The sequence below is a fragment of the Chiloscyllium plagiosum genome, unplaced genomic scaffold (genome assembly GCF_037043375.1).
Source record: "Chiloscyllium plagiosum isolate Xiang-an unplaced genomic scaffold, Cpla_swu_hap1 HiC_scaffold_48, whole genome shotgun sequence".
Classification (NCBI taxonomy): Eukaryota; Metazoa; Chordata; class Chondrichthyes; order Orectolobiformes; family Hemiscylliidae; genus Chiloscyllium; species Chiloscyllium plagiosum.
Genome location: NW_028270186.1, coordinates 16,256,321 through 16,273,794, shown reverse-complemented (window position 1 = coordinate 16,273,794; position 17,474 = coordinate 16,256,321). Strand labels below are relative to the sequence as shown.

General features: G+C 44.2%; 1 protein-coding gene across 2 annotated transcripts in view; it reads left to right on the top strand.

The window, feature by feature from the left end:
• The first annotated feature begins 2,427 nt into the window (after positions 1 to 2,427).
• LOC122543167 (cGMP-dependent protein kinase 1-like) overlaps positions 2,428 to 17,474 on the top strand; it is a 97,053-nt gene continuing 82,006 nt past the window's right edge. Inside the window, exon 1 of one of the 2 annotated variants that reach the window (XM_043681576.2) lies at positions 2,428 to 2,772. In XM_043681576.2, the coding sequence (XP_043537511.2) occupies positions 2,513 to 2,772 (260 nt within the window). In that variant the 5' untranslated portion in view covers positions 2,428 to 2,512. Of the gene's footprint in view, positions 2,773 to 11,243; positions 11,592 to 17,474 lie in introns of those variants that run through there. The other variant, XM_043681574.2, reaches the window with a different exon arrangement.

Genomic DNA, 17,474 nt, shown 5'->3' with positions numbered 1-17,474 from the left:
AACCAGCGTGGCAGTTAAGTTAGACCCTTGGTCTGACTGAATCTCCCTGTGGGCGGCACGGTGGCACAGTGGGCGGCACGGTGGCACAGTGGTTAGCACTGCTGCCTCACAGCGCCAGAGACCTGGGTTCAATTCCCGACTCAGGCGACTGACTGTGTGGAGTTTGCACACTCTCCCTGTGTCTGCGTGGGTTTCCTCCGGGTGCTCCGGTTTCCTCCCACAGTCCAAAAGATGTGCGGGTCAGGTGAATTGGCCATGCTAAATTGCCCATAGTGTTAGGTTAAAGGGGTAAATGTAGGGGTATGGGTGGGTTGCGCTTCGGCGGGTCGGTGTGGACTTGTTGGGCCGAAGGGCCTGTTTCCACACTGTAAGTAATCTAATCTAAATCTATCTACCAGGGAGAGACAGCTAACCACTCCTCCTCCACTCTTTTTGCTTAGTCCTCCGTAATACAATTGCCTCTGGAAATCTGGTAGACCTATCCATTATGGTTAGCAAATGCTGGTTCCCACTTTTAGTTTTTGGGAGGGGACCTACGCAGTCAATCATAACCCCCCTGAAAGGTTCTTTGAATGTGAGAATTAGCAACAAAGGGGCTGGTTTTATTACTGCCTGTGGCTTACCTACCATTTGGCACTTATGACATGTATGGCAAAATTTAACCACATCTTTATGCAGTCCAGGCGAATAGAAATGCTTTTATACCTTAGCCTGAGTCGTCTTCACACCTGGATGACCTCGTACTGGTAAATCATCAGCTGCCCGGAATATTTCCTGTCTGTATGCTGCTGGCAACACGATCTGGTGCACTTCCTCCCATTTCACCTCTGCACTAACCTGTCATGGTCTTCATTTTAATCTGAGGATTCTTTCCTTAGAATGTATTCCCAAGGGTTATTATCTAATAGCTTTTCTCAATTTGCTGGGGATTACGATGCGGAGCTCAAACCCCTCTGTTAATTAAACCAATCGCCCAGAAAAGCTCACCTTCCCCTGTAATCTGTTAAAATGACGCAGTTGAGCCACACTTGAAGTTTACCTCAAAACACTCTGTATGTTTAAAATGAGCATACATGCTTTCAACTTCGTCACACTCTCATCCAGTGCTTTTCTCCATCCAAGCTTGATTACAGTGATTTACCATTTTTCATCCTGCATAGACTCGAGTCTATCCAAAACTCTGTTGATCCAATCTTAACTCACAGCAAGCCCCATTTAATGTCATCTCCATGCTGTCTTTAGTGAGCGCACTCCCATTAAGACCTTGTTTTTTTTTTTAAATGTGCATACTTTAATTTCCCTTCATGATGTAGCCCTCTGTAACTTCGCCAAGCCCCATGTGGCCTCAGACCTCTTTGCTCACCCTAAATCTCTCTTCGTTTGCATTTTCAGCCTGGATTTCAGCTACCTAAGTGCTCTCAACAAAGCCTGCCTAATGCTTTCTGCCTCTGAGGCTTGGTCTCAACAAGAACTTAGCTTAATGTATTTATCATAGGAAAACTTCCCACAGTGTTTAGTTTGCAACATAAATAAAAACACAGCGGTCAAGTAATTCACAGTGCAGAAGAAGGCTGTTCAGCCGAGCACATCTTTTCTGGTTCTCCAGTCCAGTTCATCTTGTCCCTCTCCCTCTATCCCCGTAGTCCTGCAACATTTGAAATGTGTATTCCGTTTCCTTTTGAAATCATTGATTCACATTGTTTCCACTACCTTTATGTGGCCATGAGTTCCAGGGCATTATCACTCATTGTCTAAAACCTTCATAAAATCTCCCTCCGAATCTCCTTGGCTCAATCTTTCGACATTGTTTTGATACCTGATCGGGCCAGGAGAAATCAGGAAAAGTAGCCAAAAGTTAAACCGAAAAGAACTGAAGGAACTCCTCAGGAGTGTCAAATCATACGTCTTTTTTTCAAGCAAATTTTTCGGTCACCTGTCCTAATAATTACTAGCTTATCTGATTTGGTGTCCTATTTTGTTTGAGGTTGCTCTGGTGGCGCACTTTGTATTTGATTTACATTTTCCATTCTCCTCCCCTGCAAGAACCGAGCAGCAGCAGCATCAGTGCCTGCCAAGACTTGTCTTTTGTTTTCTTTAATGCTTCAAAGTTCAAGAGCTTTTGAGTTCTGTATAAATTCAGCCTGTGATACAGCACTCGAGTGTTTTGCAGGTTGCCATGAAAAGTAATCGTCGTCATTGCTGATGCAAACCTTGATGCACAGTTGCCCGCATTGATACTGCCTCTCGCACCATGAGGCAAGCAGTGCATTTGGCAATGATTTAGGGTGATACTTAATGGATAAGTCTGAATGGAGTCTTTGAACACCGGGTTGGAGGCGACGCAGGAGCTTAATGTCCTTTTTGTCTGGTACACGAGATTATTTTTTTTCTCTCTTTTACTGCCCACCATTCCATTGTCATCCAGGCTCCTGATCCACATTTCACAATCTGGATCTTGGCTCTGAATTGAGGATTTGCAGTCTGTGCACGTTTAATTGAGAACAGATTGAAAATGAGTGAGACCGCACGGGGTTTCAACACACTGGCCCTGAAGGAGGCCAAGATTCAGGAGCTGGAGCTCCAGCTTGTCAAGCGAGAGCAGGAGATCCAAGATCTGCGGATTAAACTCCACAAGTGCCAATCTGTGCTGCCAAAAACCCAGCTCCTGCCTCGGGCCAGGAGGGCTCAGGGCATCTCAGCAGAACCACCGTGTTGCTCATCCTCTTTTGACTGGCACAACTTCAAACTTCAGGCACATGAGAAGCCAGCTCGGTAAGAGTATACTTCCATTTCAGTCATCAAGCTTGTTGTGAAAGGAAACGATGGCTGTGTTCAGTGAGACTCAGTACTTTTTGGTCAATATTAAGATGCTGATATTCTCCCTAACTGCATAGGGAGTTAGAATAATCTTCATGATAATTATTCAAAGGGATGACATAATCTTTACATCATTACCTCAGGCTAATGTTCAAATCCCAACATGGAAAATTGTGAAGTGTCAATTCAGTAAAAAGACTAGTGGAACGGTGACCACTGTTTTGTCCTACAAACCTGTCTGTTTCACTAATGTCCTTCAGCGAAGGAAATCTGTCATCCTTACCTGGTTTGGCCGACACGTGACTCCAGGCACACGGCCATGTGGTTGACTCTGGGCAAGCAGGAGTGGACCGTAAGTGCTCACCCATCCATCAAAGCCCACGTCCCATGAACAAATAAATAAAAATAATATTTAAAAATAAGACTACCATAGATTGATTTGAGATATTGCGTAAGTGTAGTGTGCTTGAGAGGAGCAGGTGCTTAAGTTCCATATGCTGTCCCCTGAGGTGTTTCCTCACCTCCTCCATGTTTGATGGAGATCCATTGCAGGCATTAGGCATTAACTCAGTTATTGTACCACACGATAAAATGAATGAGGTGAATTTTAAATTTTTTTTTGTCTGGTTTTTTAACCACGCTGGGGGAGTGGCTCCTGTTCTGTGGAATTAAAGACCAAGACCAGAAGCAGTTAATCTCCGATTGTTACCAAACAAAATCCAGTAGCGAATTCAGGAGAAATATTGTTCTTGGGAGAGAGTTGAAACTGTGCAACAACCACAGGGAATAAATGAAGTGAATGGTAGAGATGCATTTAAGGTTAGCTACATAAATATATGAAAGAGAAAGGTATAGCAAGTTGACTGATGAGGTTAAATGAAGAGCATAGCAGGAAAGCTCAAGCACCACACAGTTTAGCTGAATGGCCTGTTTCTGTGCTGTAAATTCTCATACTTGAATGAACACAGGTTGGATACAATGGCACTTCGGTTAAGAGTCAACTCTGTGTTTTGACTGGAGTCTCTCAGACCAGGCAGACCACCCCGAATTGGGAATTGGTGAAGCAGTGGTTTTGTTACCCTATCTGGCAGCTTGATGGTCACTTTTACCGGGACTGCATTTCAACATCTCAATTTTTGAAAAAAAATCCACTTTTGAATTGTTACTGCTCAAATTCCCTTGAGCCTTTGGAAGGGTTTGGGAGCTCTGTTAAAAGTTGCTTTACAAATGAAAGTTGTTGTCATCAGAGGCATTATCATTCCACTGAAACATTTAATTTTAGTGGAATTTTAGATGTAACATTACACATGTGGCTGCCTTTGGATGGTAGGACAATGTGTGTTGAATTTTAAGACAAGTTCCTGAGAGTTGCCAAGTGGTTTTTGGGAGTCAATGGAACTTGACCGTGCATTCCCAGGATTGAAAATCCAATTGAACAACCAGGACACTCCCTTCGCCAGTGCATGCCACCCCTAAAAACCCATAGTCTGTGGATTTTGTTAGTTTGAACTATGCTGTGTGTCTGATTTTTACTGAATGTCCGAGCTGTCACGATGAATCTTCAGTTAGTTCTCACTAATGTGTCGTCCCCATCTCCACCTTTTCTGCTCGATGCTGGTACATTCCTTTTTGGCAATTGAGCCTGATCTTACTATGCACCCTTTTCAGTAGATGTAAAAGAACTCGAGACCTTAACATCTTTTCATCTCTTCCGAGCTAAGTTCATACTCGTCAACAACCCGCTTGTGTCCTCAGTCAGTCTATTGCCACAAGGCCAAGGAACAGTTAGTGCAGGTAAGACACTGGTGTGAGGAGAAAGCTGTGCATCTCTGTGAAGGACCTTGGCTCTTGTCATTGGGAGTCACTGGAGCCAGTAAGAAACAATTTGCGTGTATTTAGTTTCTTTCTGCACAGTGACTGTGCAATTCTACAAGTATTTAATTGGCTGTTAAGCATTTCACTGTGTGCTGACTTCATGAAGGATTTAGAGAGTCAGATGTACAGCACAGAAACAGGCCCTTCAGTCCAATCCATCCACGCCGGCCAGATATCCTAAATAAATCCAGTCCCATTTGCCATCACTTGGCCCATATCCCTCTAAACCCTTCATTTTCAGACACCCATCCAGACACCTTTTTTAAATGTTGTAATTCTACCAGCCTCCTCCACTTCCCTAATAAGGGAAAATGACCAAGTGAGGTATTTGCTGACAGTGCCTGAACACACTCCCTCACCATCCTGTGAAGCACAGAACCACAATTTTGAACTTGCTTCCATTAATCCCAGGGTTGGTGCTGGGGGGGGAAAGAAATATGCTCTCCAGTCTTGATTTTTGTTCATCGTTTTGGCTCGAATATGGCGTCCAGTGCTAAATGCACAGCTGTGGAGATTACTCCCTGTGCTTCCGCTGTCTGGGCGAGAGCTCTGGTGTCCTCGGAGGTGGAATTTTCAGCAGGAGCTATGGAGTGGCAATCGAGCCAAGAATCCAACCTGGACTAACCCACTACTATGGTTTGCATGGCTCAATTCATCCAAAGATTGTTCATGTTTCTTCAAATGTTTATCAGACCATTGGAGCAAAGTTAGGAGAGGGCAGCTGAAATTATGGTCAGAGAATTTGGAGAAGGTTTTTGAGGAAGACATTAGAGAAGATGAAATGAATTTGTTTAAATGCTGGAAATATGTGACTAGTGTCTTTCACTCTGAAGGAGTAGAGATAATTAATTTTTGCTTTGGGGCTATTCAGTAAAAGAGTTTCCACCTGTTTGAAGAGCTGAGATACTGAAATGGTTATGTCAAACAGTTTGAACAATGCTGTGTGTCTGATTTTTACTGAGTGCCCGACTGTAACCGCGATCCCTGAATCTTCAGTTAGTTCTCACCAATGCCCCACCTTTTGTGTTTGGGCACTGGTACATTATTTGTTGGCAATTGAGCCCGATCTTACTATGCACCCTTTTTCAGTAGATGATCTCTTTCCAATGGATGGTGCCAGTGGTAGCTTATCACAACACAGTCAGAATTGCTAACTCGGCACATCCTAATTGAATCTACACCCTCTATGTTCTGTTACTCCCTGCTTTTAGCAGCTGTGAGGACCCATATCTTTCAATGTGAGATTTAGTTTCAGTTAATTGCAGATTTGCAGATAAGGCTTGAAATCCATTCAATGCATAAGAAGTTCCTTTCAATGATTTTCTCACCTAATTGCTCACTGCCACGTGTAAGGCTTAGTAATGAATGATTGCTATGGAAACATGGTGATAGTGGATGATCGTTGAGCGTATTGCCCATTTATTGAACAATGGACATGGATTGGTGGTTGACAGGATATGCACTTCCTTCTTGAATATAAATGGTTAATTAGTACCGAACCTTTGTGCTTAGGTGTGATGTTTGATCCAGAGAATTCAGAGCTGATTGCATGAAGGCTGATGGAAAGCTGGGGCTTCAGCAATTCATGAGAGTTTGAATTATACTCATGCCATGACTGCAAGACTGCAAACTAAATTGTTGCCTTCTGGGTTGCACACATGCTCCACTGCTGCTGAAATTCTCAGATTGCTAAGAAAGTGTGTTCATTTGTATTTTTGCACCAGTACTCTTGTCATTTTTTTTTGTTTTGAGACATTTTGATGAAGGCTGTATCAGTCCATTGGCATTCCTATCTCCCATTGGATACACCGAGTGCATGGAAGCTTGAGCTGTCCGTGCTCTTTTGCTGTTGCTCGCCATGGAGTCATACAAGTATACTGACCAGGAGGATGCCATTTGGCCCATCATGCCTGTGACTGCCAATAAAGCTTTAACCAACCAAATCCAGTTTCACACTCCTTCAAATGCATATTCAAGCATTTTCTAAATGTGATGAAAGTTGCTCCCTCTACCACCTTTTCAGGCAGTGAGTTTTAAACTTTGAGTGCTGTGTGTGTTGGGAGGGTGGGGGGCGCAGCAGAGTCTGCTCTCCTCTCACACTTGGACGAATTAACTTGATTGAAAGCCCCAAATCACTGACTCCTCTGCAAAGGGAACTAGTCCTTAATGTTCCATATCATCTCGATCTTTCATCATCATCATCATCATCTGCTTCTGCGTTCTGAAAAAAACAAGCTACAATGCATCCAACCTTTCCTCGCAGGTGAAAAAAGGTTTACCTGTGGTAACATCCTTGAAAACGAAGATAAAGGTGTTCCTCAGTGTGACGACATCCTCCCTGGGTTGTGTCTTGCTGAAGAAAGGGCATTAACCCATTATCTGCCACAAGCACCTAGTCGACTTATCCTGCTAAGTTCTGGGTTCTATGGCTATCTATACAATGAGGTTCCTCCTTTTTATGCCTCTGACTATCTAATTGCCTGTTTTCAATCCCCTTCAATTATATTGCCCCACAGTTCTTTGGACTAAACTCTATTTACCACATTTCTGTCCTCCTGATCAATACGCAATCATAGAATCCCCACAGTATGGATGCAAGCCATTCTGTCCATAGAGTCCACACTGGCCTTTTGAGGAGCATCCCACCTAGACCTACCCCCACCCCCCCAACTCTAACCCTGTAACCCTGCATTATTTGTGGATACCCACCAAGCCTGCACATCCTTGGACGCTATGGACAGTTTAGTATAGCCGATTCACCTGACCTGCACATTGTTGGACTGTGGGAGGAAACCAGCTCAGACCTGGGAGAGAATGCAAACTCCACAAAGACAGTAACTTGAAGGTGGAATCAAACTGGGTTTCTGGTACTGTGAGGCAGCAATGCTAACCACTGCCACTCCATATATATTATTAACTTGATGCAGTCCATCACCACCTTCCTCACTATCAATCCCACAACTCATTTTTGTACCATGAAACAAATTTTGTAATCGTGTCCCTTCCATTTAAATCTAAAGCATTGATAATAGATGATGAAAAGCAAGGCACTCAAGTACTGAATTCTGCAGAGCTCCACTGGAAACCGCATTCCATTTACAAAATACCAGTTAACCATTACCTTTAGATTCCTGCCGTTGAGCTGAATTGGAGCAATGTGTGAGTAGACAGATTTTCCTAGATCCTCTTCACCACATAAATGGTAACTACTCATATCTTTATCCAACCAACAGGAGGCAGCAACTCTAGGCCAGTCTGCTTGTACAGTTTGTCCTAACCTTTTCCCCCACTGCATTATCATATAACCCAAAGGCATTGCAGCTGAGAAAGCTTGGACTTTTCCTCCCAGCATTCTATCTCGACCTGAGCACGGGCTGTTATCTTCAGGTACCGACTCACCCAAGTTCAAACAGAAGGGGATGTACGACGTAGTTAATGAATCAGAACAATGTTGCTGGAAGTTATGTAATCTGCCTCTATTAGTTGATCCCTTATCCAACTTTATTGAAGCTGCCACTGGTGACCTGCAGCTATGAAATAAGCCTCTAGCTGGTGCTGTGTGTCATGATTTACTCCCTTCAAACCTGGCAATGTTTTGAATATGACTGTTTCAGTCAAGCTGGATGTATGACTTAAGTATGCTGTGCTTCAGGGATAAGTGGTTAGTAATATCTGTAAATGTACAGATCAGTAGGAACTGGTGGACAGGTGTCAAAGTGAAACAATGGCATTTCAGAGGGCTCAAAAAAAAAGTGGAAGCGATTATTTCTGTTATAAAAGTCTCAAACACTGTCCTCTGTACTCAGCCCAGCATCACAAGAAGGGTATTAGTGGCTGGGATAAGGTTTAGAATCACTGCAGAATCACCAGAATAATATAAACAAAAAAAAGCCTCAACTCTGAGGACAGGTGGAGTTGGCTTGTCTTGTATTCTGCAACGTTTTTACAAAAAGAGGAAAATGAATCTGGAATTCTCTACAGTCTACTCCTCCATCAGTAACAACAGGAGTAAATGGTGAACTCCTGTTTAGGGAGTGAATTACTGGATAACGACAAAGGGACGAGAGCCACTGAGGGCAAACAGCTGGTAGGAACAAGACAAGATGCAAATCTTGGTGATCATGATGTAAATCAGCCAAATTTCCTCATACCCCAAATATCAACGTCGACTTCTCCACCTTCTGATGCTGCCAAGTTTGCTGTGTTCTTTCAGCCTCCTGCTTGTCTACCTTGGATTCCACCATCTGCAGGTTTTTATTTGTCTCGAACTAAATTTCAATCTGAGGCAGTCTGAACTCGCAGACCATTGTCCTACCTTATATTCCACTTCCAAAGTCTGGAATCCTGTCAAATTGTTAGCACAAACCAATCACAAACACTCTACACAGCGTCAACTCGGAACAGGCAATAAATGCCCCACAATGGAATAAAAAATTTTACCTCGTGCGTCACCTTCCATCAGCGGCTCTCTTGCTGAAACTTCATCCCTGCCTTTCACATCTCGAGCCTCACTCTTCCAAAGCATTCCCAGGTTATACACTCTGGGAATTTAAAGTCAACTCAAGCTCTGGTGCTTGTGTCCTAATTTGCACTGCATCAGGTCATCCATCACACATGAACTTCATTGGATCTCAACTCTGCAGCACCTCACTTCTAAAAATTCTCAGGTTTTATGTTTTAATCCCTCTGTACGTTACCTCCGTGGTTTCCACCAGCCCCATAACCGTCTGATCTGACATTGTTCAACTCCTGTAATTCTGGTCATCCTTAATGTTAGCCATTTTATCTTTGGGCATGCCAATATCTTCCTAAGCTTTGGACTGACCTCCCTAAACATTTTTTCTTTCTTTCTCTAAGATACTCCTTAAAACTAACAGTTGGTCACCTGACCCAATATCTTATTTCGTGACTTGGTCAAATTTTGCTTTATAGTTCTTCTGTGAAGGACCTTGTGAGGTCTTATTGCATTAAAGCTGTCATTGAAGTATGTAATCTAAGTCATTGTATGATGCACTCCTGTCTTGGAGGGCATGTAGTTCTAGCATGGTCTGTTTCCTAACCAGTCTATGTTAATTCCTGCAGACACCTTCTGTGAACATGTCTGAATAACTGATGTACTAAACTGCTGGAACTACACTGGGTTAGTTAGTTTCTTTAAAAAAAAAGACTGATATTTTGGTTGACACCTTTTCGGCTCTCATGGACCTCACCTCTGTAAAGACTGCACATATTTCTGATTGCTGGTGTTTGTGAGCTTTCTAATTCCAAGGTAAAAGATTTTGAACTTCAAATGTCTTAAAAGTTCTCATTCTCTTCCCCCATGCCCATTTCCTTCGGACGTAAATGATAAATTGATTGAGTAACGTGGTCAAGAGAAAAACAGATAATTAATCCTGAACATTGCTCGAAAGAGTGAGAGAGTTTATTTATTTATTCAGGAGATGTGGGCATCACTAGTGCCCATGTTTATCAGTGAACTCTGATTGCCGAGAGGCCAGGTAAGAGTCAGTCACCTTGCGTGGATCTCGAGTCACATGTAGACCAGACCAGATAGTGATCACTGAATTCCTTCTGTAAAGGACTTTGGTGAATTAGATAGTGTTATATGGTAGTCATCAAGGTCAACATGAGGCTAGCTTTTTATTGAATTTGAGTTGCACCATCTGCCATGGTTTGATTCAAACTCATCTCCCTCGATGCCACCACCTTTCCAGTGTCCAACTTCAGTGACCGCTCAGAAAATGATTCCCAAATGGATCGGGTAGTGGCGAAGGTGGGCGCCCCACTTATCGTCTCCTGTGGCCAAATACGGGATGCTTCTGTCGATGGCATGTGAGAGGGGCAAAGGGTTTGAGGACCAGGTCAGTAGCCCTGGCCTTGAGTGGGGCGCCTGCAGAGGCGTGGAACTGTCCACTGCTCCAGTGCTGAATGTACACTGGGGTCGCCGTCTGAGCTTCTTTACTGCGTTCTGGGTGTGTGTGTGTGTGTGGGTTCAGCAGTCGCACCACGCACCCGGCTTCCCCCCCCCCCCCCCTTCAACGCCCATCGCTTCGGTTTTCCCTCGCATCCTCCTGAGGCGCCTGCATTCATCTGGAAGCCTCCTGTTCACCTCTTGCGACCATGTCGACCCTCCCCTCGGGCTACTGTTTTCCTGTGGGCTTTCTTTCATTGTCTCTCCTCAGTCTCCAGGCTCTCCGCTGGGACGGGGATGGACGGGCTGGTGAGAAGTGCCCAAGAGTTAGCTGGACTCGGCTTTGGAGGAGAGGGGAGGGGAGGGGAGGGGGAGAATCTAAAGGCTGTTCAATTCGCCAGAGGATTTTTTTCTTTGCACATAACTGGAAGTTGTTGGCTCTCGCCAGCGGGTTGGCGAGGACGCCCCCCACGGGAATGTAGTTGCGTTCAGGCAGTTACCTGGAAGAGCCAGGGCTGCTCTGACACAGAGAGAGCGAGAGAGAGAATCGAGAATGCTCAATGATTCCTGAGCTGCGCCTGGCTGGAAGACGGAGCCGCTCTTCGCCCTGGAGGTAGGGGGTGGGGGGGGGGGGCGAGACTTTGCAACTTGCCCACCCCGCCCAGGGAGGAATGGGGACCCTGCGGGACCTGCAATACGCCCTCCAGGAGAAGATCGAGGAGCTGAGGCAGAGGGACGCCCTGATCGACGAGCTGGAGCTGGAGCTGGACCACAAGGACGAGCTGATCCAGAAGCTGCAGACCGAGCTGGACAAGTACCGCTCGGTCCTGCGGCCGGCCGCTCCTCCAGCCAGCCAGAGCGAGCCCAGCAGCATCCAACTGCAGGAGCAGCAGAGGACCAAGAGGCAGGCTATCTCGGCAGAGCCCACCGCTTTGGACATCCAGGACATCAGCCACGTCACCCTGTCTTGCTATTCCAAGAGTGCACAGTAAGTTACTGCATCCAGTTCCCCCCCGCCACCAAAAACAAAAACCACCTGTACCAAAGCTGCCTTCAAACTAAAGCAATGTACCAGAGCAAACGGTGCCCCTCCCCCCCCCCCTCGTCTGGAAGTGGACATCCCACATGTGGGACGCTGTATGTGTGTGAGTGAGAAAATGCTGCACACGGTAGTGACCACATGGTGAAGTGGTCCCCCCCTAATACCTCCAGCTACCGATGGGACACTTAGCATTTTCCACTGGACTGGGGTCTCGCTGCTAAAGGGCAATGACACCCAGGCACTTGGCAGATTTGTTGCTTATGATTTTTGAACACTGCATCAGTATTGAAAAATGTGGCAGGGTCATGACTTGGCTGAGTTTATCTCAACCTGATCATCTAACGGCATTAAGAAGAATCACAGTTTGGATTGGAGGGGCTTGCACAAATGGGCATGATTCCTCACCCCTGTGTTTCCTGCAGTGTTTTTGATGAAGCTGAGTTGACATGCAGATGGCACATTCCTGTCACTGGACAGTTGTCTGGAAGTGGGGATTTGGTTTGGGAAATCGAAATGGCATCAAGCTAGTGGAGGAGGCTTGAGTGGGAGGGTGCATGATGGTGGTAGAGGGAACAGTCAGGAGTATTGTTGTCGGAGGTACTCATGGATGCCTCCTTCCATCCCAACACCCCACCACCACCACCCGCAACCAATTCCTCTAAGTCTAGTCTGTTCTGCGGGTACCTTTTCACAGCCATTACTTAGACAACTTATTATCATCGCGTAGAGCCTGCAGAGTATGGATACTGCCCCTTTTGTTTTGAAAATTATCCATTGTCCGCTCTGCATCCGAGAAATTCTTACCTCTTGTCCACTAGGAGGCTGAGTCATCTTAACTTGAGGCCAGGGCTCAAACTGCAGTGCACAGGACAACCAGCAGTAACTTTAAGAAAATTATATTGACAGCATTAAGAACCAAGTGGTTGCATTTCTGGAGGGGATAAGGATGCAAGGCTTTGAAGAAGGTGCAGAGGATTTGCCAGAAAGGTAACTGGGATTGTAGTTGTAGGAAGTAGAGAAGCAGAGACAGAATTATTCTCTTGTTCTGCAGAAATGATTGAACAGAGAGAATCAAAACAAATGGGTTTTAAGGGAAGGAAACTTCCCAGATTAAAATAATTAGCATTCAACCCAGCAAGTCGTTGAGAATATCTTTATTTTGACAAGTTTGACCTAGAGTGCACAGCTTGGAAGTGTGGTTAAAGTAGATTCCAACAGATTAATCATTCAGTTGAAGGGCTTTGAAGAAAGAACAGGGGAGGGGGACTACTTGAAAACTGGATGTCGGTTTGCTCGCTGAGCTGGAGCTGAATGAAAATGAACCTTCCAGCTCAGCATCCAGGACCTCAACCTGAGCTACAAATCTTCTCAAAACTTGCTACTTGAACAATGTTTTGAAAGTGCCAACAGAGGCCTGATGGGTTTGTATGTGTTGAATAAAACAGATGGTCTGTTGCGGATGGTGTGTCACTTGGAAGGGAATTTGCAGGGGGTGGTGTTCCCTTTCATCTATTGCCCTGGAAGGCGTGGAGGCTGTGTGTTTAGAAGCGGCTGTCAAAAGAGGTTTGGCATATTGCTGAGAGGCAAAACAAGACAGTTTTGTTTCATTCTTCCATTGAAGAAACTTCCAGCAGGAGCCAATATTTCCTTCTTACATTTATTTTTAAGTGACCTTCAGATTAATACCAGGCATGTGGTTAAAATGGGTAGATGTAGCACGCATTGTAACACTTGAGAAATGTCATCATCTAGTTGAATGAGGATCAGTTGTCTTGATAAATTGCTGGTGGGGGGGTGCAGCCATTAAGACTACAAGCTGACAGCAGCTCTGAGCAGGTTGTGTGGCAACCTCCTGATTTGCACCCATCGTTTCAGATGTTGTTCATTTAGCTCTGAACCAACAACGCTCGAGGGTCTGATGATGAGACCATAAGACATAGGAGCAGATGTAAGCCATTCAGCCCATCAAGCTGCTTGTCCATTCAATTAGATTCTGGCTGATTGTGATAATCCTGAACTCCTTTTTCCCCATAATCTTTGATTCCCTTACTGATTAGAAATGTGTCTCAGCCTCGAATATGTCTTAACGACCCAGCCTTGACAGCTCTCTGCGGTAATGAATTCCATAGATTCACTGTCCTCAGACAAGAAATTTCACTGTTTAATGGACAATGTAAAGAGAGCTTCATGAAATCAAAACTGAAAGCTCAGCATAAGCTGGAAGAACAGCACTTCATTTTGCACTTAGGGACCTTGCAGCTTTCTGGACTCAATATTGAGTTTAACAACTTCAGGACTTGAGCTATCCCATATCCTGACCCTAACCTCCACACACCAGACCGTGTTATCTCATCGTTTGTTATTACACACTCTTGTTAGCCACTAATAGACTCCATTATTCACCCACCTCGCCAGATCGTTATCCACTCCTTTGTCAAACCATTCTTCTTTCCGTTTGGGCTCGAACCCTGCCTATTGTTTACTCCTTGCCCCATCCTGTCACCCTACCTTCTGCATATGAACTGACGTTTTTCGACCTACTACCAGTTCTGAGGAAGCGTCACTAGATCCATAACATTAACTCTGATTTCTGTCCACATATGCTGTCAGACCTGCTGAGATATAGGAACAGAAGTAAGCCATTTGACCCATTGAATCTAGGGAAGTGTAAATCCTGCACAGATCTGCATGAGAAACTCCATAAGTCTATTTGGTCATTCAGTGGCTAATTTTACCATCATCTCTGTGCCTCAATCCCATAACCTTTAGAACCCTTGCCCAACAAAATATGTGTTAATTTCCTTTAATGTTTTATTCACTTAATCTAATTTGGATAACAGTTTAAGACAGGGAATTAAAATGTTCCCTTCCATAAAGTTCCTGAACTCAATGAGCCCATGGATAAATGATTGAGATGAACAATTGGGTTCCCGGGACTTCTTCCTTTTAATATGAATCTTAATGCTTCTATGGAGAGTTATCAGGAGTACTAATTTTTAAAAATTCAAGACATTTTAATTGTTTTTTTTAAATTGAAAATCATTTAAAAATACATTGTTTTTATTTCCCTAATTTTATTTAAAAATCTAGCATAAGTGTTCCAAAAATAATGTGTCAGACATGATTTATACTTGTGTAGAGGCTGAACATCATTTGTGAAACGACTACCTCACATGTGCATATATCAATCCAGAATTAGCAGATCAGTCTATTAATGGAGATTTCCTTCATGAATGTGGCTGATCTGATGGATATGCATATGTGTTATTGGTTGGAGGGATGCTCTGTTGGTGTCTTCTTTCCAAAAGGAATATGTGTGTACACAGCATCAAAATAATGAACAAAGCTAAACTCTTCATCCTTCTTGATCACTGTGGAGCCTTTCCCACACTACCCTGTTTTAAAACCTCTCTGCAATTTTCTGGTGGGTGGGACCGTACCTCCCTGGTTACACACTTATGTACACAGCCATGGCCAGAAAGTCAGCTGCAAAACTTCAATTTCCCTGACCGTAACGTTACCTCAAATATCCCCAAAGGATCTAAATTTTGGCCCCCTCCCACTTCTGCTCCACATGCATGGTACCTTTAGATACCATCTTAAACCAAAGCATCCATCTTCATATATTTGCTGATGGCATCTCTTTTCAACCAGAGAATGGTGAGCCTGTGGAATTAGTTATTAAATAACTGTTTGGTTAAGCAACAAGGGAGCAATTGCTCTGTGGTCCTCATTTTGCTCTTTACTTGGGGATAACCACACCTTGCATATGGACACATACACATGCAGCCTTTTAATGCCTTGAATTAAGCCCCACCCCCCAAAGAACATCTGTCCTGATGTGCTGGAGCTTGTATCGCCGTGAACCCCCAAATGCTCATTCTTGAACCTGAACAGAGAATATGAGACTTATCCTCATCACACTGGAGGGGGGTCCAGGGAGGTTACCAAATCCTGGTGAGCTTGCCATTGCAAAAAAAGTGCACGGAGGCTGAGGGTCACTGCAGCAGCCTACTGTTATTCCAATAGAAGGCTCTTTGCTTTTGCTTCAGAAATATTGCAAACTATTGAAACACATGCTTGCATTGATGACTGCTTCTCAGATAGTATTTCATATGATGGCTGCTATTCTATCAGTTTCTTATCTTTCCCAGAAAGCATTCTCCTGGCCCCCATTTCACTCCTTTGCTCACTGCCACAGCTTGATCATTTCTGGTGTCGTCAACCTGCATACAACCACTCCATCATCACAAGGGAGAGCGTCACAGTGCTGCCCCTACCTTTGTTGCAAGTGATAAGCGCATCGCAGTGGGTTATTTTTATTTAAAGTGACAGACAGATGTCTTTGAGTTGCTTTGAATCAGCACACGTCAGTAGCAGTACTGTCTCCTGCAGTCCACGTACCCATCCTGAAAAATGCAGAAGCTGTGAGCTTTGATTCTCTTTTGAATAATTATGCACACTGTGAATATATTTGCCAGAGTTGCTTCCGATTCTGTGCAAAATGAACTTTGTCTTTGTACCGAGATTACAGTAGCACATTTACAAGGGGCATAAAATGTAACAGAAACACTGCACCTGTAACTGAGCGGAAAGTATAATTGCATTGAGAAAATGTGATAATTTAACTTGAGAATTTTGCTGCTTCTGACACAAGGCAAAAGGTAGTCAAATACAGAATTGTACAGATTTAGAGACCAATTTGTGACAAAAAGGTGTTTGTGTCAGGTGTAAGAAGAAAAGATAAGATCATTTGATTGAAGAAAATCAATTTCTGCAGCTGATTAATTTCTGGAAGCACTTAGAAAGGGGAGATATTGAGGAAAAAGCATTCTAATATTGTGTGCAAATCTGGTCTCCTTCCTATCGGAAAGATGTTGTGAAACTTGAAAGGGTTCAGAAAAGATTTACAAGGATGTTACCAGGCTTGGAGGATTTGAGCGATAGGGAGAGACTGAATAGGCTGGGGATGTTTTCCCTGGAGCGTCAGAGGCTGAGGGGTGACCTAGTAGAGGTTGATAAAATTATGACGGGCATGGATAGGATAACAAGACAGAGTCTCTTCCCTGGGGTGGGGGAGCCCAGATCTGGAGGGCATAGGTTGAGGGTGAGAGGGGAAAGATATAAAAGAGACCTGAGGGGCAACCTTTTAATGCAGAGGGTGGTTCGTGTATGGAATGAGCTGCCAGAGGAAGTGGTGGAGGCTGGTACAATTGCAACATTTAAAAGGCATCTGGATGGGGATATGGACTGGGTGCTGGCAAGTGGGACTAGATTGGGTTGGGATATCCGGCTGACATGGACAAGTTAGACCAGAGGGTATGTTTCCATGCTATGCATCTCTATGACTCTAATGGGATGAGAGCTGTGTAACAGAGGCAGTGTTTTAGATGCAGGGAAATTTAGAGGTCCCAACACAGTTCACAAAGATGTCCACCCACAAATGACATTGATGGCCCAGCAATAGGTCTGACGTGATGCTGCTGAGATTCTCTTATCAAAACCAGGGTTGTTCAGAAAGTCCAGGTGAAGTTAGGCCAAAGGCAATTTAGCTGAGAATGTCCCATCTTGCATCAAAATTGGACACTGCTTGACTGAGGGAGCCGATTCTTATGTTAAAAAAGAGACACCATTGTGGACCTGAAATCCTCCGATTGACGTTTTTAATGCAGGCTAACACACATTATTTCTTGATTAAAGAGGACATTTCTGCCATACTAGGTATTGCTAAAATCCTGTAATGAGATCCATTGCATCTGCACAGTTTCATCCCTGTTGCTTATTATATTTGAAGCATAAGTTATCTCGTCACCAGTGCTTCCAGAAGTA